Raw genomic sequence first — 22,637 nt, 5'->3', positions numbered from 1 at the left:
CTTTTCCCCCTCAGGTCCTTATTCAAATCTATCCCAGGTGAGTTGTTACTGAAACTTATTACAATCTCATCAACATTTCTATGTGAAAGTACTTGGTTGAGTTAGTTGGTATGTTCAGTGACTTTTGTAATGAATTATAATCTGATTCTGCCATTTTTTAGTGTCTAGTATTATTTTTACTCTTTTGTAACAGGGCAGCTGGTGAATAAAGTACACATCATTTTAATGATGGGAGAATGGGGTTTGCTCTGTTTTTACTGGTGTTGTAGTCAAATACAAGACTTTATTGCTGACTGAGGAGCGTATGTCCTTGAGACACTGTTGACCAGGTCATGGTTAATAGTGGTTTGAATTAAAAGATAAGTCCTGGCCCACATTCCCTTATATACTGCCATCCATGATAAAAAGCCTGCAAGGTGGTTTCTGCTCTGTTCTTGTTCAGGTTTCATTGCATTCAAATATGACTTGCCAACAATAAGATCTCACAGATGTTACTTTGATTTCCACTGCCACACTGAGAAGATTTTCTATTTCAATTTTGCATATTGAGTTTTACTGATACTATCTGATACACTGGTGACATAGCTTTCACAAAAAGAGTGAAATTAATCTCACATTCTTGAAAACTGCTATATTTCTTCAGCTATTTCTTGGCAAATGAGGCAATAGCCTGGAACTGAGCAGTTTGAGTTCAGCGGAGTTTACGTGACTGTCTTCTTCAGTAGGAGCCTCTTGGCGCTGCAAGCCTCTAGTTCAGCTTTCTGCTTTCAATCCAGAAATGTGTCAGCAGAACACAGTCAGCCATGGCCTGGCTGGCTCTGAATATTTCATGTTCTGCAAATATAACCTTGAATCTGTCCCAGCTGTCTCAAAATTCAATCCTGATCTCACTCTCCTCTCAACCAACATAAACTGAGCTCCTTATTTGTATCTATACCAAAAGATGAGCTGCAGGTACTGACACTAAAAATGTCATGTCTCTGTCGAAACTGTGACAAGAATGAAATAAATTATACATATTAAAGAAAAAAAAATCAATCTTACTTGCCTGCCTTCTGCTTCCAGACTGAGATAACGTGCTGCCCATAATCTAGAAGGGACTATATCACCTAGGTCCCAAGTTGCTAGCATGAACTTAAGTGTTTTTATTGTTCTGTGTTTGAGATCTGTCATTGCTGCTGTCGTAAACAGCATCTCCTGTGGAACCCCACCTCTTGCTTTGCTTTCAGGACAGCTATAACTTGGCAGAGAGAACCCAATGGATATCTGGGCACAGGATAAAAGACATTGATCTCGTTCAATCTGTTTACACTCCTCACACTAGAATACCCCCATTTCCCTAGGGCAGTCCTGGGTCCCTTGAACTGTGTCCTAAGGCTATAATCTTAAAGCTGTTTTGTTTCTGTGGTAGCAATGGGAAGTTTAGATTGGAGATAAGAAAGAAGTTCTTTACTATAAGCATGGTGAGGCACTGGAATGGGTTGCCCAAGGAAGCTGCGAATGCTCCATCCCTGGCAGTGTTCAAGGCCAGGTTGGACAGAGCCTTGGGTGACATGGTTTAGTGTGAGGTGTCCCTGCACATGGCAGGGGGGTTGGAACTGGATGATCTTAAGGTCCTTTCCAACCCAAACTATTCCATGATTCTATGATCTGTTTAGCACCTGAAACCAGGAAATGCGTAAGTTACCTGCTGAGAAGATACCATGGCTTTTGCATGGCTTGAGAGAGCCACAGCAGCCTCCAGGGCAGGGATGTCTTCTCCTTTTTCACCAATACAGAAGTCAGGTGCTCAGATAGATTAAAAACCCTTGCCCTGTGTTACTGCAGCCTAAGCTCCCTGTCTCCCTTTCCGCACTCTCATGTCAGACCTCTGGGCAGTGTGCTGGGGTCTCCCCGCTCCCACCAGGCACTCACAGCAAACCAGGATCATGAAGAACAGAAGTGATGCCAAGGGGAGAGCAAGGATGTAAAAGAGCCTCTTGTCCTGGTAGCCCACAGCTCTCTCCCTGCAGAGGCCTCAACAGGGACTTGATGATCTTAGAGGTCTTTTCCAACCTAGCTGATTCTATGATTCTGTAATGCAGGGGAGCATTTTAGTGGAATCTTATGAATGTGCCAGTCTGACATTTAAAGAATCATAGAACAGTTTGGGTTGGAAAGGATCTTAAGATCATCCAGTTCCAATCCCCCTGCCATGGGCAGGGACGCCTCATGTTAGACCAAGTGTCACTCAAGGCTTTGTCCAACCCACCCTTGAAAACTGCCGTTCACAGCTTCCTTGGGCACCCTGTGCCAACGCCTCAGCACCCTCACAGTAAAGGACTTCTTCCTTATATCTAACCTGAACTTCCCCTGTTTAAGTTTGAATAAACTTAAAGAATAAACTTCCATTATCGATATATTTATCTACAAGGCACATTAGCTGCAGTGCTTTTGATTAAACTGCAGTGTGCTTTTGCACAACATGGGTAAAGGAAAAGAACAGCCATGTATCTAGATAAACCAGTCTGTCATGTCTGAATGGAACCTTCTCAGAAGTTCTTTTAAATTCTCTTAAAGGTCTTAAAATAGCCTTAAACAGGATTTTTTTTCATTGTAACAGGTATTAAATAGCAACATGCAAAAATGAACGTATCTCTTGCACAGGCACACAGGGAAAACATTACCCTTTGCTGGGTCAAATTTCCATGTTCCTAAGCTCAGTGAAAAAGATCCACAGCAATGTTTTATTACATGGTGGACTGGAGACGCAGGCTCGCTCCCCCCAGCTTTCTTCCCGAGTTTCTGTTTTGGATGTGTATATAGACAAAACATGTGAAAACCATTATCTCCTTCACATTTAGAGCTTGGAATGACAGGAGACATCCCTGCGTTTGGTTTGTACCACCCTTGGGAGGAGGGATTACCTTGGCAGGGAAACCTTCCATCTAGAATAGAGTGGGAAAGATCACTAGGTCTCCTGGCTTTTTAGAGGGATGATGATGCAAGACGTTTCTGTTTTCCAGCTATTCCTTCACAAAACCCCGTCATCATGGGCAAGCCTCCTTTCAGCTTCTTGGGAATAGGGAAGTCTTACGTTGTTTCTTACAAATTCCTTTGCTGTATATTTACGTACTGCCTGCTTGCTTTCCCACTGTGCTTGCTGTGAAAAGAAGCCTTGGGGTTTTTTGAACATACTCAGTTTTCTAGTCCAGATGTTCAGAAGTAAAATGTTGATGCAATGAGCTAGTTTGGAGCTTAGCCTCGCTGCTGCTTAGTGTTTCAAGCCCTCCTTTTCTTTATCCTCTCCCCCCCCCCCCAGTCTGAACTAACTTTCCCATGCTCTTATTCCCTTTCCATATTACCTCAGTGTGCTAACACTAGGTTTTTCTTTTTTAGATTTTTTTATTTTCACTAAAGTAGAGTCTATTTCTAATAAAGTCTTATCTGACAGCATCCAGCTGCTTTTATGGACCTACAGCAAATAATATTTTGCACTGGGGAAAAACACTGGAGGCAGTTAATGTGGACGGCGTGTGCATAAGCTGTGACTTAATGAGCCTGGTGTATTTTAGAATAAATATGTACTAATCATGTCATCTCTATACTCCAAATGTTGTTTTGACACTGAGCTATATGATAGCGCTGATGGGATTGTTAGGAAAAACCTGCATCCATACATCATTGTTAGTGATCATTTTTCTTTCCATTTATGTTAATACGTATTAATATTTGCATTACTTTTGCCATTTCTCTTTCTCTCCTCACAAACCTTCTCTTTCCCGTGTGTGTTTTTGGTAGGTTCATTTAGCCTCCAAGCTTATTCAGTGCATGGCACAACAGTTCTCACAAGTGGCTCCTAGCAGAGATCCCCTCAACCATCTTTTGTCCCTTTGGTTCCCCTCTCTAGTTTGCTGCCTGTTGCTGCCTCAGTCTTAGCACAGCAGCTTTATTCAGCTGTATCTGCACTTGCCAGAGGATATTGCTTGCCATAATTTGCTGCCACATCTACTTGGAGGTACTTACCACCAATCTCAACCCTCCTTTCCATCTTCCAACAAGGCATTTGTGCTTTCTCTTGCCTTGTGACTAAAACCAGTGGCTCATATTTGGGCCATCCAAATTGCCGCAATAAATGTGCTCTAAGCAGTTGGTTATGGTACATGTAGAATATTGCAGCCATTTAGTTGCATTTTTCAGTATGCCTATACTGCTCTTGATCAAAGGGATGACTCTGAAGTGAGATATCTGATGAAAATCATCTGCTTGAGGATGCAAATTCTTTTATACACTAACCCTTAGCACAGAATTCAGTGACTTTTCCTTTGATAATAAAGGAGAAAAAACACTTTAGATCAAAGCTTGGGCTTAAATAGTCCTGTGTCATAAAAGGTTTTACAACCTGCCTAATTCACTGCAGGGGAAAATCCTCTCATTGAGAGAATGGATATTTCTGTGCAAGGATATTGTAGGTACAGTGGAAATAGAGGACTTAATCTGCATTTCAAATCTGATAGTTTAGAAAAAGTAAATTGTATCAGTAGTATCTAATAATGTGTTCAGTGACTGACGAAGTTTGAGTACATATCAGAAAGGTGACTTTAGTACCAGTAGAGACTGAAGGTGAGTTTAACTTTAGGGCTTCACTTTTCTCCCAAACACAGCCATGTTTCTGTGCGTCAGACCTGTAGGCTGGGATCTGATGTACAAATACAGCAAAATCCAGAGCTGCCAACAGTAAAACACATTCAAGATCCAGATTTGTACCTAGATCTGTACTAGAATTTTGTTTCTTCTCAAGAAACTGTAATTGAAGCTCTTAAAATTCATGCTTTGTGGATGTTCCATCTTTCACAGCCCAATTCTCTTCCAGACCACCAGTTTTAGGAAATGAAACTGGCCTCAAAATTTTAGGATCTTGGGTATGTGCATCCAAAAGTTCAGACTAGAACTTAACTTTAGAGCTGCATAAAATTGTCAAGTACCAACTTTTTCGTAAGGTAACTTTCTACATGAAATATTTAAAGAAATTAAAGGAGAGGCTTTGTGCCTTTTCAATTACTGCCTGAGAACTGATTTCTCTCTCCAGTTTCTTCTCTTAGCACAGATTGCTGCTGTGAGCTTGACTTTATGGCTGAATAGACATTTCAGTACAAAAAAGGTTCCAAGTGATTCCAATCGTTACATGACGCTTTGGCACCTTGTGCTGGTGGTTGTATCACCTCCAATCCAAGTGGTTTCAGTATAAAAATAGACAAGTTGGAAAAAAGAACAGCTGTCAACTTTTATGCATAGTTTTAAATATTTTATATGTGATGTTAGTGTGTGTGGAAGTTGCTGGATGAGCCCTGGGGCTGCTGCAAGCACTGGGCTCTGCAGTGCAGGCATGGAGCCAGGCATGGCCAGGCCCCACAGTGCCAGCATCCTGGCCAGACAGTTACCTGTGGCAGCACTTGGTCCTGGTTTAGAGCAAGCCTTCCCTGGTTGGTATTTGGTGGCTTGGTTTGGGCTTTTCCAGTGTTGGCCCTGGTAATTGCTTCTTGGTTACAAATCATTATTGAGACTTCAAGATTCCCAGCAGCAGTCATGGGTAAAAACCAGTTTCCAATCTGATACCCCAACTGCAGAATCTAAAGACTTTAGGAAGCAAATGAGTTTGGTTTGGATACTAGTCAGTGTGTCTAAATTAAGGCAGCTGACACCCACTCTTGACTTTGGCTATATATTAATAACCTGACTCTGAGCATGAATTTTTTCATTCACGCCAGAATTTCTTTGCACACCAGATGCCATGCATATCATCTTCCTTTGGCTAAGGATTGAAAAGAAGTACAGAAACAATCTTCCCTCTGCATCATCCTGTTCCGGCTTGTGGATTTTTGTTTGGGCAGGGGTCTGTAGCTTCATCCATGTTTTCTCATTGATATGTATGTGAACATAAATAAGCTGCACCCCTTCACCCTCAGGAATGGGTGATTTGATTCCCTGTGTTCACCTTCCAGCCCCATACCTCACCTTCAGCCCAGCAAGGTGCAGAGCTGCTGTCCCCATTTCCAGGCTCTGACAGAGGCCTGGCCCGCAGCGGGCAGCAGCCCCCCTGCAGCAACTGGTGTCTTCCAGGGTTGCATCTTGGATCCTGCTGATTCTTGGCATGCTCTTGTGCCATAAAAGCTCTGGTTATTTCAAATTCATTGCTCTTAAATGTGCTTTCAAAATGAATGCCTTTTGCTTAGGAAACACTGCCATTCTTAGTATAATGTGGTGAGAGGCTTAACAGTGGGGAATTATTCTTATGCCTGCATGAGAAGTATATTAGCAGTAATTTTTCAGTGTGTTTATTCAGAAATTATACCACTGGTAGAAGCATTGCAGCTTCCTGCTACCACGTTTCTATAACCATGGAATTGCTTGCAGTACAAATCCAAAGCTATTCAAAGCAGATCTTCTGTAGGGGTTTAGCTCCAGGGGTCTGCATGTCTGTTAGCCTGAATAATGAAGCGCCGGAATAAAATGTGTACCTTCAACTTTTGATTGCACCAGAGAGGAAAATGGGGGAAAGCCTTGGCTAGCCATCATCAGTTTGTTCAAATTGCAGGCTATTTCGTATTGGGATCAACAAGAGAATATACTGAAAATGTATTTCTGAAGATTTCAACACATTGCAAGAGTTGAGTCTCCTTTCCTAAAGGAAATTCATATATAGCTTCCAAATGCATAATGCATGACCTGCTTTTGATTTCCTTTGGAAATCCCTTGGATTTTGCATTTGGAATAAAGACTGGAACCTTAACCTACCCTGGTTCATGGGTTTAAGATTTGCGACTTTCTGGGATGAAAGAGAAGGTGCAGACTCCCAGCAGCTTGCTGCGTCCATCGCAGGGCATGACTGGGGAAATGAGACATGATCTGCCCTGTTTAAATAGTAACATATGTGCCTGAGTTCTGAGGATCTTCTGTGTAACAATTTATGGAGTGAACTCACCAAGGAACTCAACTTTCAATATAATTTATAACGAATCTAGTCAAAATGAAGCAAGTGGCTTTACACTTGCTGGATACGAATGTCCATGGGAGGTGTAAATGTGGCGTAGCTAACCAGTGCCTCGGTTTGTGGTGGTCTGTGTCAGCAGAGCAGCTGCCACTACTTTGCAAGGTCTGTTTGCTGGGCAACATTGTCACTTGATGCTTGCGATCATTGTGAATGGAGAGAAGAATTTGTTCAATTCGGGGATTTCCATTAAGGAAGGATGTTACTTTTGGCAATGCAAACGCCTGTGGTCCTGCTAGTCTGGCCTAATCCTAGCAGGAGCAAGGTCATCTCCACCGTATGCTCTGAAATAACTCTGCCGCAGTGGGATCCTGTACACAGGCAGAGCAGGTCACCATGAGCATGGGGTACTTCAGTTCAGAAGAAAATGGTGAGAGGGCATTGTGCTGACACTGAAGGGGGAGATGCAGCAGTTATAAAGGGCATTATGTAAGAAATTATTAGTGTTTATAGATTTTATTTTTTAATGATGTAAAAATAAAGTTTTCTTGGCTTTAGTTTGCACAAACATCTCTGTTGTTACAATTAATGTGGAGAGGGAACATATAGCACAGTAATAATCTATTATTATTTGCTGTAGTAAATGCAGAATAAGGAGATCTGTTGCCAAAGAAAAGGAAACAGTGTGTGTGGGATAAAAATTCTTACCATGATCACTGGGTTTTATTTCCAGCCATGGGAGGCAGCACATTGGGTGTTGTCATGTCTGTGGGCAGCATTTCCTGGCTATGCTTCATTATCTCTCAAAACATACCACATCACTTGTATTGCCCATGTCTACCTTAGGAAAAATCATAGAATCATGGAATCCCGGATTGGTTTGGGTTGGAAGGGACCTTAAAGCTCATCCAGTTCCAACCCCTGCCACGGGCAGGGACACCTTCCACTACAGCAGCTTGCTCCAAGCCCCATCCGGCCTGACCGTGAACACTGCCAGGGATGGAGAATTCAGCACTTCTTTGGGTGACCTGTTCCCCCCAAGTATCTTGTAAGGAAGAGAAATAACCACTTCACGTCGTATCCTCACCTGTGGAGGGGGTGTCCTGGTTTTGGCCAGGACTGCCTTCCTCCTACACACTATTTCTGAGAAGGCTGGATTTGTCTCCCAGGTTTTGTCTCTCTTCAGCTTCTGGCACATGTCTGGAGTCACCTTGACAGTGTTACGGCACTGCAGTGGTCAGTTTCCATTGGAGCCTTATTACTGTGGTATCTTCCAGGGGTGCAGTTTCACCCCAAAGCCAGCTCAGTCCCACTTTTTTTTGTAATAAACAGGAGAAGCCCCACATCTCATTGCTGCCATGTGCTTTAGCCCTGCTGTTCATGTGTCTGAATAGAGACACATTCAGTGGTGTCTCAGACAACTTCCACCCTGGAAGCACAAGCTATTTTATTAAATACACCTAGTGCTTGTAGCAGGAGCCTGTATTCAAAGAGAACTTGGTCTTCAGTGTTCAAGTTGTACCAAGCTTTCCTCCTGTACCAGCATGCTTTGGAAAGGAAAGGTGATGAGTGTGTATATCCCGCAGCAGGAAGTGCTGTAAAGGATGTGCCACCAGACTCATGGGTGTTTGTGCTGACACTGGAATGAGTGAGACTTTGTGCAACACAGAGACATGGCAGTGCAGCTCCTCTTCCAGTTCTGGCTGTACAAGGAACTTTTGTGACAAAACCTTTCCTAACCGGGTCAGTCCGAGCTCCATTCTTACAGTAACTTGTTAAAGGTAAGCTTAGGTTCAGGGCACAAGCTGTACAACTTTTCTCCCTTTCTTCAGTTGCTGTCATAGTAGAACCAGATGCTCATTTTTGCTGTAGGCCAAAGATCCTTTATTTGTTTCCAAGTCTAATAATAATTCAATAATAACTAATAATAGGCTCAAAATAAAAAGGACACGGAACTGTTGGAACAAGTCCAGAGGAGGCCACGAGGATGATCAGGGGCTGGAGCACCTCCCGTATGAAGACAGGCTGAGGAAGTTGGGGCTGTTCAGCCTGGAGAAGAGAAGGCTGCATGGGGACCTCATAGCAGCCTTCCAGTACCTGAAGGGGGCCTATAGGGATGCTGGGGAGGGACTCTTCATTAGGGACCATAGTGATAGGACATGGGGTAATGGGTTAAAACTTAAACAGGGGAAGTTTAGATTGGAGATAAGAAAGAAGTTCTTTACCGTAAGGGTGGTGAGGCACTGGAATGGGTTGCCCAGGGAGGTTGTGAATGCTCCATCCCTGGCGGTGTTCAAGGCCAGGTTGGACAGAACCATGGGTGACACAGTTTAGTGTGAGGTGCCCCTGCCCATGGCAGGGGGTTGGAACTGGATGGTCCTTTCCAACCCTAACTATTCTATGATTTTATGATTCTATACGCTTTGCATGTGGGATAATTCACTTATAAAGAAGAAACTGTTAGAGTTTCACAGCAGTGAATCGAAGATCATTTCCTTGGTGACTCTAGTGACAATTCACGCTGTAGATTGAAGGGCAGGAGTTCTTGTTAACCTGTTCTTGTAATTGTCAAATCTGCCATTTTTCAGGTACCTGGAGGGAAACCATCTGACTGCTGTGCCGAAGGGACTCTCCGCCTTCAGATACCTCACACTGATGTAAGAAACACCTGGTTTCAATGACAAGAAAATTACCTGACTCTTTCTGCACTAGCTTGTAGGTGGAACAGAAATCATGTGTATTTGAGGAAAAGAAAAGGAAAAAACAAAACCATACAAACCCCAAGCCCCTTCTGTAATTTAAATTTGGAAAGAGTTTCACAGTGGCCACTGTTGCCAATAAATGTTCATAAAGAGTGTAGAAAGAGCGAGGTGAGTGAGAGCACCAGAGCCCTTTCCTCTGCAGGAGCTTCCAGTCTCTGCGAGAGGACTAAACTCACACACAGGCTGCAAGTTTCACTTGGCAGATTCATCTGTGCAAGGCTGTAAAGGTCATTAGCAGAGGAGATGGCATTAATTTGTTCTAGGTGAGGCAGTATTTATAATGCTAAGGCAATGAAAATTTGCATAGGTGTTTCTGCTCCGAGCATTCATGCAGGTAGAACCACAACTAGACCTTGTTGAGTAAATTGCTCCCTGAGATACACAGGAGTGAAATTTCTTGGCTGAGCCATTTATGAGAAGTTTTCAGATGCTGTTGGAATCAGCTCTGTAGATACTCCAGTCAAATGGGCAGAACAACCTCAGACCAAAATATGGAAGGAAAGCTGGAATTCTGTTTTAAAAGGGGGGGGGGGGGGGATTTGGAAGCATTCCTAATTTTGTTTTTCAAGGGAGAGCAACAACAAACCAGAATGTTCTATTTGAGCCTAAAAGACTTTTTCCAAATGAAAAATGACATTTTGTTCTAGTAGCTGTCAGTGTGAAGAACATATGGAAATGGTATGCCTGTGATACACGGCAAAACAAGTTGGTACAGTACATATTCACCCGTGCTTGTATCATTTATTGTTTATCCTTCTTCAAAAATATTGCATGTATTCACTGATGCTTTCTTCTTTGAATGCTATATGCTGGAAATAGGCCTTAACATTTCTGACTGAGGCTTTTGAGGGGAGTCTGATATACATCAGGAGATAATATGTGACTTTTTAATTGCTTCAAGCATTTTGCTGTGCAGATATTAAGTAAACTTTAAAAAAGACATTTCTCCATTCACATAAGTGATATTTCTCTGTGTGTTTCTTCAGTGATTTGAGCAACAACAGCATAAGTGTATTGACCAACTACACCTTCACCAACATGACTCAGTTATCAACACTGTAAGTAGTCCAGTATTTTGGTAATAGTTGCAATTGCTTTTCAGATACCATCTTAGGTGTTGAACAATTAGTATATATTTTGTTACTTAAGCATACATGGCTTTCTATGCCACTTTGTGTTTGAGTTGGTAGTGAAATAATCAACAAAAATAGAATGCTGTAACTCTGTTTTCTCATTTTTCCAGCATCTTGAGTTACAATAGACTCCGGTGCATTCCAGTCCACGCCTTCAATGGGCTCAGGTCTCTTCGAGTGCTGTAAGTACCACTTCTTCAATGCAACTGAGTTGCAGCTTATTAGAATGCTGTTGGTGGCAGGAGGTGTTTAATGAGCAGATGGCTTTCACTTGATCCAGTAGTCGTAAATGTTTTCACACAATTAGCTTCAGTGTACTTGTACTTAGGTGCAATATGTCCGGTAATGACTAATGCAGGTGAATGCTAAACCTTGAAGCAATTACACATTTGCAGGACAAATGTCTTTCCTCTGATAGTTCAGGGACAAGAACTATCGTGAAAACAGCCCTCCAAGAGACTGTATAGTGTCTGTCTCTTCTACTTAAACAATGTTTGGGTGCCCCACAGGAAAAGACTTTTTGTGAAAAACTGATCATGTTTTAGAGTGTCAGGTTCCATTGGATGCTTTAGCAAGAGTGTCTGAATGTTTAGAATATTATCTGTTAATTCAGATTCCTGCAGGCAAGGTTTACATAAAAATGCAGTCTTCTGAAGGTAAGATAGAACGCCCACTAGAACAATGAGTAAGTGAAGCCAGTGACTAGGCACCAGTAATGCTGAGACGTCTGTCTCTAATGTTGTGAATGAAATTTCACCTCATGTTGACTGGTGGCATACTCAGAGGTGTCCACGTGTGGTTTCTTTCTTTGGAGATCCTTTTCTCTAATCTTTCTTTCCAGTGTAGCTGCTTTCAGCAGTTTTCTGAATTGAACAATTTGTTTACAGTTTCTTCTGAAAGTCATCTTTATATTGTCTCAGTATGGGATGTGGGCCTGTTCCTTACAGCAAGCAGCCCCCACCAGCTTTTCTTAGGCATCTGATAGACTGACTCCTGCTTCAGTCTCCTATATACTGTCTCCCATTCCCCATCTGCCCCATCAGAAACAGACCCTAGGCTGCGTGTGCTTAGTTGTTTGTGTGGACACATTACCCCATGTGCTGCTGTTACGTCAAGGTGGAGAAGCCACCTTCTTCTTCACCTTCTTCCCTTTTTTGCCCAGCAACACAAGTGGGTCACCATTACTTGCACGGTCAACTGAAAGCGAATGAATTCAATAGCTTATGTGTGCTGGGATTATTCAGTTTGCCGAAGGAGAGAGGTCTTTGAACACTGAAAGGTCAGGACAGAGGAGTTAAAGAGTATGTTCTGAGTCCTTTGAAACTTCATGCTATTATTTCACAAGCAGAAGTTTCTGTGGTTTGAAGAGCAATAGTCCACTGACTCCGTAAGTGTGGAATTAAGGTGTATCACATGCAGTACTGCAACTCTGGAAGCAGTAAGGCAGTGCTGTTTGGCCAAGCTCTTTCACTGTGGTTTGAGTGGTAAAATAGATATCCAAGTTTCAGCATCCTAACTTACAAGACAGCTTTTGATATCCAGTTTTCATTAGTAAAAACAAGAAAGATACGTGATTTGGATTTGTTGTTTTAAGTTTGGCTTGGGAGTCTGATTTCTAGTGCACTAGGATGGTCACATTCGAGCTGTTACACGAATCCTGAAATTCAGCCACAGATGAGTATGTTCTAGTCATGGCCAAATAAATTATTCCATATGGAGCTGTCTTCTGGCCTGTGTCTGATATGCAAGCTTGATTAAAGCTAGTGTGGGACTCTCTGCCCTGCATTACAGTGTAGATACACCACGTCTCACTCTTTCCAGTACCTACAATTTGTCTTTTTACTTCTGTTCTTGAAGGCCACATATGGACAGAAACAAAGGACAGTATTTTAATACAGTTTGTTATCTTTTGGCTTTTTTAAATTATCTGCTAATCAAATTGAAAGAGTATCTTCCTCCTTCAAGGGAGAAGCCCTCCCTGTCTCGCACAGAGCAGCATGAGTAAAATGAAGCCTAACCAAAAATCTCTGTCTCTGCAGCATGCATTTGGAAGCCTCCAGATTGATTTATTATGGCCCACAAAACTCTGGTATCATACAACTTTAGCCACGTCATCTATGTTGTTAGTAAAAATTGGTTCTCCAGAGAGAAAATGGCTTCTGAATAACAGTGTGCAATCTGGTATTGTCACTTATTTATTATCCATATTCTCAGGGGAATTTAAAAGAGAAAACAAAAGTAAAACAATTTCCACTTTTATTTTTTTAATGGAAATAGAGCTCTCATTGCCTTTGGCTGTACATGCCTTTGAAGGTAGCAGGTATTTCTTATGCAGGTGCCTATGTCTTCCCAATTCCTTATGTTTTCTTTACTTTTTGCCTATATAGTAAATATCTATTTGAAAATCAGAATAATCATAGCTGTATGATGAAGTTGGTCTTTGACAGATACCTGTGTTCACAGTTTTCAGCACAACTGAGAAAACTGCAGAGTCAATGTGTTGATGTTTAAGCCTGAATATGTATCAGTGTTTTTACACAGTCAGGCCTTTTCTCTTCAGGCTTCACCTGGCTTATCCCTAATGGCAGCCATAATGTGCTGGGGAGGTGTTTCCACATAGAACCTGAAGAGTTTTTGTAATAAGCAAAAGTTGGTATCAGTAGTTTTTGCACCAAAGCTATTGCAGTGAAACGTTGGCAGTTTGGTTTTGTTCAGGGGTTTTTTGTCCAAAGCTAGTCTTTGTAGAAGCTAAATGTGAATGGATTAAATAAAACTGAGGTTGAGACAAATTAATTATAATTATTGGAACTCTCTGATAGACCTGAACTGATTATTTTAAAGATTATTCTTGTTGTATGCAATGTTGTAACTTCTGACATATTGTCATGATTCAATGAAGAGGCAAAGTCCAGAAATAAAGGTACTTTCTCAGATCACTAAACAATTTTCCATGTTATATTTATTATATAGATAAAATAAGCTGCAGAATATTCTGCTAAGATAAGATGTTCTAGTTTTAATGAAAACCAGTGGATATTTACTGCAGTTCAAAGCTTACACAAACACAGTAATGTGTTTGATGATAAAGCTATCACTAATAATTTTGGAACTAATTTTTGCAATACACTTTTCTTGTTGGATCCTGCACTCATTTGGCTTTGGTATGAGGCTTTTTTTGCATCACACAATGACTACTTGAACCCATGCAATAAATCTGTAGAAGCATCACTGTTCTGAGCATTGAGCAATGACACGTTAGTTTACCGCTTACTCTGACATCCGAGTTGTGTTGTTTCCTGCAGGGTTTGGCATCCTTCGGGGTTCATTGTAGGTGTTTGCCTTTGATGGGATGTGGCTCTGCGAGCTCAGTCAAGCTTTTAGCCACATTTCTGGCTTTACAGGGTAGATCATAGCTTGCTGAAAAAGCATTCCCTTTGTGTCTGAAGTAACCTGGTGTTCCTTACCTGAAGACAAAGTAGTAAGTTAATGAGATTACATGTAGAAGAAAGTTTCTGTTTCAAGAATTCAAGGGTTTTGTTACTATGTCCTCTGAGAGATCCACATCACCTTAAATCCATACCCCTGCTGCTTACCACTGTTTAGGCAAGAGGATACCTGGAAGTTGTGCTTTTGAGGGAGAATACACACATAATTGTATGTGCTTTAACTGTTCGAATGTGTAAGATTCCTGTTGTTGATCCAAGAGGAAGAAGATTTTATTACACTGTTGAATTCTCTCACCACTATTTATTATTGTGACTTTAAAGGGGTTTAGCATTTATCATTTCATTTTAGCTGCTTGGTGATAATGTTGTTGGTGTGGTTTCTCTTATTAAAATGCAGGAAACATACCTCAGTGTTTGAGACATGTAGTGAAGTCATTCATAGTAAATGGGTTTGTATTTGTGATGGGTTTACCTTGTTACAGAGGCTTTGTCATTGTTCAGCTTCACTTGGAAGAAGTTTCCAAGGGATCTAAGGAAGAAAATGCACCCTTTCACAGAATATATGCAACTGATCTGACAGGAAGATAAATATAAGTTCTGCCATCTGTTCAGAGAGGATTGCCTTGCACATCTTTAAATAGTTCAAAAGATCGGAATATAGGCTCATTCTGTGTGGCTGCTTATTCAAATGTGCTCATTTCATTGAAGGAGGAAACACCTGGATGACAAGTTTTTGACCAGGCCTGATCATGCATCCTCATACCAACAAAAATAACTCTTATTTAATAGCTGTGGGGTATGTCTCAGTCAGTTGGTCATTCCGTGTAGAATTAGTGAGTGTGCTTTATCTGGAGTTACTGTGTGGGAGCTCATATCCGTCCTGTGCAGATGAATTGCTTGGAGATCTATTGTTACATGCCAGTATTATTAATAGCCAAAACCTAGGTATGCTTAAAAGAAAATCTCAGAACCAGGATGTTGGATGTTTCTGATGTACTGGCATTAAGAACTGGAGAAAGATGCCAGCAGGATAACTCTGCTGTAGCTTTTTGTGGTTTCATGCTCTATAGAAAAGCTTTGTGGTACAATAAGATAGAAACTGCAGCTGCAATGAGCAGCTGTGAAATGTGCTCATGGTAACATTGCTTATGCTCACATAGTTCACAGCCCCATGGCAGGGCCCATCCTCATGGGAGGCAGAACAAGGTGTGTTTGGCAAGGTGTATCCTTGGCAAGTTTGGCTTTCCTTGCTGTGTGTATGCTGGTGTAAGGTAGCATGTAAAGGAAGAATTCGTAAGAGTTATAAAGCATCATGTACATCCTGGTGAAGCTTACAGTGGTGTTGGGGAAGAAAGGATGCAGACCCAGATGGTTTTATGTTCATCTGGGGCTACTGTGTATCTCCATGGGCCCACAGGTTTGGTTTGCTTTAAATAAGCTCAGTGTGCCCCCTTTCAAGGATCTGTACAGTCACAGAAATGAAAGGTAAGATGTGATGTTGTGTTCCACAAATCACCAGGTGACTTAGAAAATAAATGACTCCAGGGAAAGAACTGCTACAAAACTGACAGCAGGTTTCTGTTTTCCACTCTCCTCTGCCACGTCTGGAGCACTGACAGTAACTCCTGGTCCTGGGAAGGTGGCCATAAAGAATATAGCAGTTTGCTAGAACTGAGCCAGCTCAGGGGAGAAGAGCAAAAGAAAATACAACTTTAAAATATTGATGTCCTTTTCCTTTGCAAGTTTTCTACCAACTTTTGTTTAAAAGAAACAAAACAAAACTTCAGCCAGTGAGATCCAGCAGCATCGACTCTTGTTGGCTCCTTATGACTTCCGTCTGTTATTACGAGTAGTAGTAAACTGCTATTCAGTGACATGCAAACTAGAAAAAATAGAATAAACTATTTTTCTCTGTGCTGTTGTTTTACCAGGTAGTTTTCTAGTGATGCGGAGGATGCAGCAGCTGAGTAGCTGATTTTATTTATAAATCAAATCAAATCAAATCTTACATGACTGTGTATCTTCTCGATGGGTTTCATGCAGTTGTAACCCCCAACGTCCTGTGCCCTCCCTCACATTCATTTGTTGCTGCATGTTTTCCCATCTGACCGTAGCTCTGTTTGTCTGCCAAAGCATCTGTGATGGTGCCCTACTCTGTCGCAGGGCCTTCAGTTACAATTGCAATGAAAACCACAAGTAGTCACAAATAATGAGTTTTACTCTTGTGTCTGCCACTCTGAATACAAGGATTATGCTCTACAAGCTGCAAGAAAAATTTTTTCATTTATCCTTAGCTATGTAAAAGAGATAAAGTGGCTGCTTCAATTGTCCTGGGAACAGTGGAAAACCCTTTCACAAGGATCCTGAAAACTCTGCTAGAAATATGTTTGTTTCTTTGCACAGGATGAAAAATGGCCTAAACCAACTGATTTCAAGTATTTTCCCCGGTAGCATAAATGTATTTGTCAAAAAGATTGTAAAAATACCACACAAAGAGGTATTTCCTAGTGTAAGAATAGGGAAGTAGGATGTGGACCCTCGTTCTCTCCTAGGATCATTCTGAAGTCAATATTTAATTTAACTTCCACAGTTCCTATTTTCCCTGTTCTGTTTTTTTCTGTGTTTCTGGCTAATGGGATTCTGCAAGAGAATACAGGTCTGTATGTGGGGTTCTGCTTGTCATCAGTACACTTTTAATAGCATGAATAGTATGTCACCTTTGTAATTGAAAACATTAGTCACCAACAGTTCCAACGGTATCATTATTTTAAATGCCAAAATCTAGAAGTAGAAGTAATAAAGCGTGGAAGCTCAGGAGTTGTGAAGCTCATAGAAACTCTCAAAGAAACAGACTTAAATACCCTTTGTAAGCCCTAATTCCTTCACTTACAGGGAGCAGATAAAATATGGTGGTTTGATCCATCCTGCTTCTCCCCTCTTCTAGGACACTCCATGGAAACGATATTTCCAGTGTTCCTGAAGGTTCTTTCAACGACCTGGTATCCCTGTCCCATCTGTAAGTACTTCTGCCTGGATTCATCCGTTTGGCTGAGGGTTTCATATTTATATAACAGTACGAGTTATTACAAATTAAAGGTTGTACAGCTTGTCCGGTTTTCCTGCTCACTTTCCATATTCTGCTGTGGATGTTCATGGTGCATCTGTTCAAAGGAAATCAAAAAATGATGGAATCTGTTGTTACTAGTTACCAAAATATTTTTCTTCAGGAAAACTAAATGAGCAAATGTGACAGTTTTCTCCTCTGTGGACTTTGTGTTTAAAGCTTTCTTTCAGCATTGTCAGTGTGAAATGCAGAGTGTGTTATGGTCTGAGAGTGAGACAGGAAACCTCCCACAAAGAGCAAATATTAAGCAAATGTGAATTCTTTGCTTAATAAGTGTCACATGTTTTGCATACTGAAATGCTGTCAGCATATGAACTCCTTGATGAATCACTACTTCAGACATATACTTAATCATATGGAAATTGGTCATTTTACAGCATTAATACTTCATTCCATAATTAGCAGAAATTACTAGACATTTCAAGCTATTTCAGGAAATTACTATTGTATTCATGGAGGTCCAGGATATTTTTTAACACAATTCAGTTGATGGAAGAACTGTAAAGACAAAGAGCTGCAATTCTTGCAAAATAAACCTGAAGTGTAACAGTTGGTGCCAAACGAGTTGAACAGAAAATGGCTTTGCACTGAGATAATGTGTGATAATACTTCACATCATTAGACAGTAGATGTAAAGGAACAGTAATTTGGGGTAGCCTGTTTCTCGATTACCGTGCTGAAGTAACCAGAGACCTGGGTATGTCTAGGTGATTTTGGGAAGTGGCTGGTGCACAAGTTGATTCTGATGCTGCCCTCACGCACGTGATGTGATGCTGATGTATACACGTCAAGACATACAGATACGTGTGCATTTAACATAGGTGTTTATTTCTCTCTCTGTTTCTCTCTTTGCAAGTGCAAACATGCCCTCCAGAGCACTCACCTGAACACAAGGTTCAGCTCATATTTACCTATTTTCTGGATGTCCTCAGGCTGGTTATTTTATGTAACAGCTTTCTGCCTCCCTTTCCCCCTGGACAACAAAACATAAATGTATCTCAGATTGGTAGGGACAGGAATCATATGTGAGCAACTCGGGCAATTTCAACTTCAACTGAGAAATCACCTTCTCTGTTTCAAGCTTATGCCATGGTATCCAAGGCAGAGAAAATACTTTTTCTGCACAAAATGTATTTCTAGTTCATATTTCCCAGTGTAGTCAAGTAATTTTGTGTGTTGTTTCGGAATGCAAGGCTGAGCCGAAGCCCTGTACCTCCTCTTGGAAGTGACACCTTCCATACTGGGAATCTGGCTTCTGAGGGTATTTTTAGAATTCAAGAGATAAACATATCATGCCCCATTTGTTTGGATTTTCCTCAGAGTTTACTTTAAATGAAGTGCAGATACAATTTTCCTGGGTAAACTGTTCACCTTAGGGAGTGATAAAAACCCCTTTGGCCCAATACAAGCACTGCAGTCTCTCTGTTTAGATATATGTGCTGCCAGAAATGTAAAATACACAAAGCTCAAATGAACAGTAATAAATAGGATCCATAAAATAAATAAGACCTGCCTGGGGTGTAATTTGCACAGCTGAACAATTGAATTTTACAGTGCAATTGTGCTCTCCAATTTCTTAAAAAGGATCCTGAAACTTTCAGCAACCACCATGGTTTTGCTTTTCACATGCCAGAATAATCTGTGCTTATCCAAGCAAAGTCATACATAATTGAGAATAAATTCATTTTGAGCTCCTCCTGATATATAGATCTTCAAGGAGGAAGCGTGCACTTGGGATAATGTTGAAAGTTATACAAGGAATTGCTACTCATCAAAATCACGATGCAAGGGAGAGCAGAGTTTTATGTAAATACACAAGCTGTGGGGCTAGGAGTGGGGTAGGTGTGGTGGCTGGAGAAGGCTGACTCCCAAGGTGGTGAGCAGGATCACCACCCTGGGCCTTCTGCAGCAGTACAGTTGGGGGCAGGGAAGAGAAAGTATCAAATCAACCTTTAGAATTGCAAAGAAATATTCGTGTAGCATAGGCAAAACTCTGTTTTCATAAATTTTTTTGTAATAGCTTTAAATTGGTCTGTAATTAGAAGAACAACACCGAGATCCAGATACTTTAATTGCTTTTTCCATAGCTGTTTAAAGCCTGCAAGGAAATGTTCACCCAATTTCATTTATATTAGAATTACAGAATCACAGAATAGTTAGGGTTGGAAAGGACTTTAAGATCATCCAGTTCCAACCCCGCTGCCATGGGCAGGGACACCTCACACTAAACCATGTCACCCAAGGCTTTGTCCAACCTGGCCTTGAACACCACTGGGGATGGAGCATTCACAACTTCCGTGGGCAACCCCTTCCAGTGCCTCACCACCCTAACAGGAAAGAACTTCCTCCTTATCTCCTATCTAAACTTCTCCTGTTTAAGTTTTAACCCATTACCCCTTGTCCTGTCACTACAGTCCCTGATGAAGAGTCCCTCCCCAGCATCCCTATAGGCCCCCTTCAGGTACTGGAAGGCTGCTCTGAGGTCTCCACGCAGCCTTCTCTTCTCCAGGCTGAACAGCCCCAACTTCCTCAGCCTGTCTTCATACGGGAGGTGCTCCAGCCCCTGAGCATCCTCGTGGCCTCCTCTGGACTTGTTCCAGCAGTTCCATGTCCTTTTTATGTTGAGGACACCAGAACTGCACACAATGCTCCAGGTGAGGTCTCACAAGAGCAGAGTAGAGGGGCAGGATCACCTCCTTCGCCCTGCTGGTCACGCTCCTTTTGATGCAGCCCAGGATACGGTTGCTTTCTGGGCTGCGAGCGCACGCTGCAGCCGGCTCATGTTCATTTTCTCATCGACCAGCACCCCCAAGTCCTTCTCTGCAGGGCCGCTCTGAATCTCTTCTCTGCCCAATCTGTAGCTGTGCCTGGGATTGCTCCGACCCAGGTGTAGGACCTTGCACTTGTCGTGGTTGAACTTCATAAGGTCGGCATCAGCCCACCTCACAAGCGTGTCAAGGTCCCTCTGGATGGCATCCCTTCCCTCCAGCATATCAACCGAACCACACAGCTTGGTATCATCGGCAAACTTGCTGAGGGCGCACTCAATCCCACTGTCCATGTCAGCGATGAAGATGTTTAACAAGACCGGTCCCAACACCGATCCCTGAGGGACACCACTCGTTACCGGTCTCCAGCCGGACATTGAGCCATTGACCACAACTCTGTGTGCAGCCATCCAGCCAGTTCTTTATCCACCGAGTGGTCCATCCATCAAATTGATATCTCTCCAATTTAGAGACAAAGATGTCATGTGAGACAGTGTCAAACGCTTTGTACAAGTCCAGGTAGATGACATCAACTGCTCTACCCATGTCCATCAGTTCCGTAGCCCCATCATAGAAGGCCACCAAATTGGTCAGGCAGAATTTCCCTTTAGTGAAGCCATGCTGGCTGTCACCAAGCACCTTGTTGTTTTTCATGTGCCTTAGCATGCCTTCCAGGAGAATGTGCTCCAAGATTTTGCCAGGCACAGAGGTGAGACTGACTGGTCTGTAATTCCCTGGGTCTTCCATTTTCCCCTTCTTGAAAATGGGGGTTACATTTCCCTTTTTCCAGTCGTCGGGAACTTCACCTGACTGCCGTGATTTTTCAAATACCATGGCCAGTGGCTTAGCAACTTCATTCGCCAGCTCCTTCAGGACTCGTGCATGGATTTCATCAGGTCCCATGGACTTGTGCACGTTCAGGTTCTTAAGATGGTCTCAAACCATATCCTCTCCTACAGTGGGCCCAAGGTCTTCATTCTCACAGTCCCTGCATCAGCCTTCCAAGACGTGGGTGGTGCGGTCGGAGCATTTGCCTGTGAAGACTGAGGCAAAGGAGTCATTCAGAACCTCAGCCTTCTCCAAACCCAGGGTAGCCAGTTCTCCCGGTAGCTTCCGGAGAGGGCCCACGTTGTCCGCAGTCTGTCTTTTATTCGCTATGTACCTATAGAATCCCTTCCTGTTATCCTTAACATCCCTGGCTATGTTTAATTCTAACTGGGCCTTAGCCTTCCTAACCTGGTCCCTAGCTTCCCGGACAACATCCCTGTACTCTACCCAGGCCGCCTGTCCTTGCTTCCACCTTTTATAAGCCTCTTTTTTCCTTTGAATTTTCCTCAGCAGCTCCTTATCCATCCAAGGAGGTCTCCTGGCCCTCCTGCCGCACTTCCTTCTAGTTGGGATGCAGCACTCCTGAGCTTGTAGCAGGTGATCCTTGAATACCAACCAAGAGTCTTGGGCCCCCCTGCCCTCCAGGGCTATATCCCATGGAACCTTACTGAGCAGGCTCCTGAAGAGGCCAAAGTCTGCTCTTTTGAAGTCCAGGGCAGTGAGCTTGCTGCACGCTCTTCTCTCTGTCCTGGGGATCTCAAATTCGACCATCTCGTGATCACTGCATCCAAGGCTGCCCTGGAGGGTCACATTTCCAACCAGCCCTTCCCTGTTGGTGAGCACAAGGTCAAGCATGGCACCTCTCCTTGTTGGCTCCTCTATTACTTGCAGAAGGAAGTTGTCTTCCACACAATCGAGGAACCTCCTGGATTGCTTGTGCCGTGCAGTGCCATCGTTCCAACAGATGTCAGGGTGGTTGAAATCCCCCATGAGAACAAGGGCCTGCGAGCGTGAGGCTTTTCCTGTCTGTCTGTAGAGTGTTTCATCCACAGGTTCTCCTTGACCAGGCGGCCTGTAACAGATCCCCACAGTAATGTCTCCCACGGCTGTTTTCCCTTCAACCCTGACCCACAAACTCTCTGTAAACTGCTCACCTGTCCCCAGACAGAGTTCCATACTCTCCAGCCTATCCCTATCCAGCCTCCCCGCCTGCCAGGCCTGTCCTTTCTAAAGAGCCTGTAACCTTCCATTCCAACACTGCAGTCACAGGAGCCATCCCACTATGTTTCTGTGATGCCTATTATATCATACCCCTGTAGACGTGCACACATCTCTAATTCCTCTTGTTTGTTCCCCATGCTACGGGCGTTTGCACAGAGGCATCTGAGCCGAGCTCCAGATGAAGCCAGTTCATTGGCTGGAGTGGCTGGAATATCTCTACATTGCTCCGAGCATTTATTATAGGTGTTGGCAACTGACTGGGTGTGTTGGGATGGAATGATGCCGCCCTCCCCCAGCACATCTAGTTTAAAGCATCCTTGACCAGCCTGGCAAGCGTCCTACCAAAACTGCTCTTACCTTGTCAGACCAGCTGCACCAGCCACCAGGA

The 22,637-nt window shown here is 42.7% G+C and overlaps 1 protein-coding gene across 2 annotated transcripts in view; it reads left to right on the top strand.

Annotated features, from left to right (window-relative positions):
• The window catches only part of SLIT3 (slit guidance ligand 3), a 533,501-nt gene that overhangs the window by 419,555 nt on the left and 91,309 nt on the right, over positions 1-22,637 (top strand). For both annotated transcript variants that reach the window (XM_065690971.1, XM_065690970.1), the window contains 4 exons: positions 9,556-9,624; positions 10,716-10,787; positions 10,973-11,044; positions 17,253-17,324. In XM_065690971.1, the coding sequence (XP_065547043.1) occupies positions 9,556-9,624; positions 10,716-10,787; positions 10,973-11,044; positions 17,253-17,324 (285 nt within the window). The remainder of the gene's footprint in view (positions 1-9,555; positions 9,625-10,715; positions 10,788-10,972; positions 11,045-17,252; positions 17,325-22,637) is intronic.

This window comes from Lathamus discolor, chromosome 10 (assembly GCF_037157495.1).
Source record: "Lathamus discolor isolate bLatDis1 chromosome 10, bLatDis1.hap1, whole genome shotgun sequence".
Classification (NCBI taxonomy): Eukaryota; Metazoa; Chordata; class Aves; order Psittaciformes; family Psittacidae; genus Lathamus; species Lathamus discolor.
This window is presented reverse-complemented; position numbering and strand designations above follow the sequence as displayed.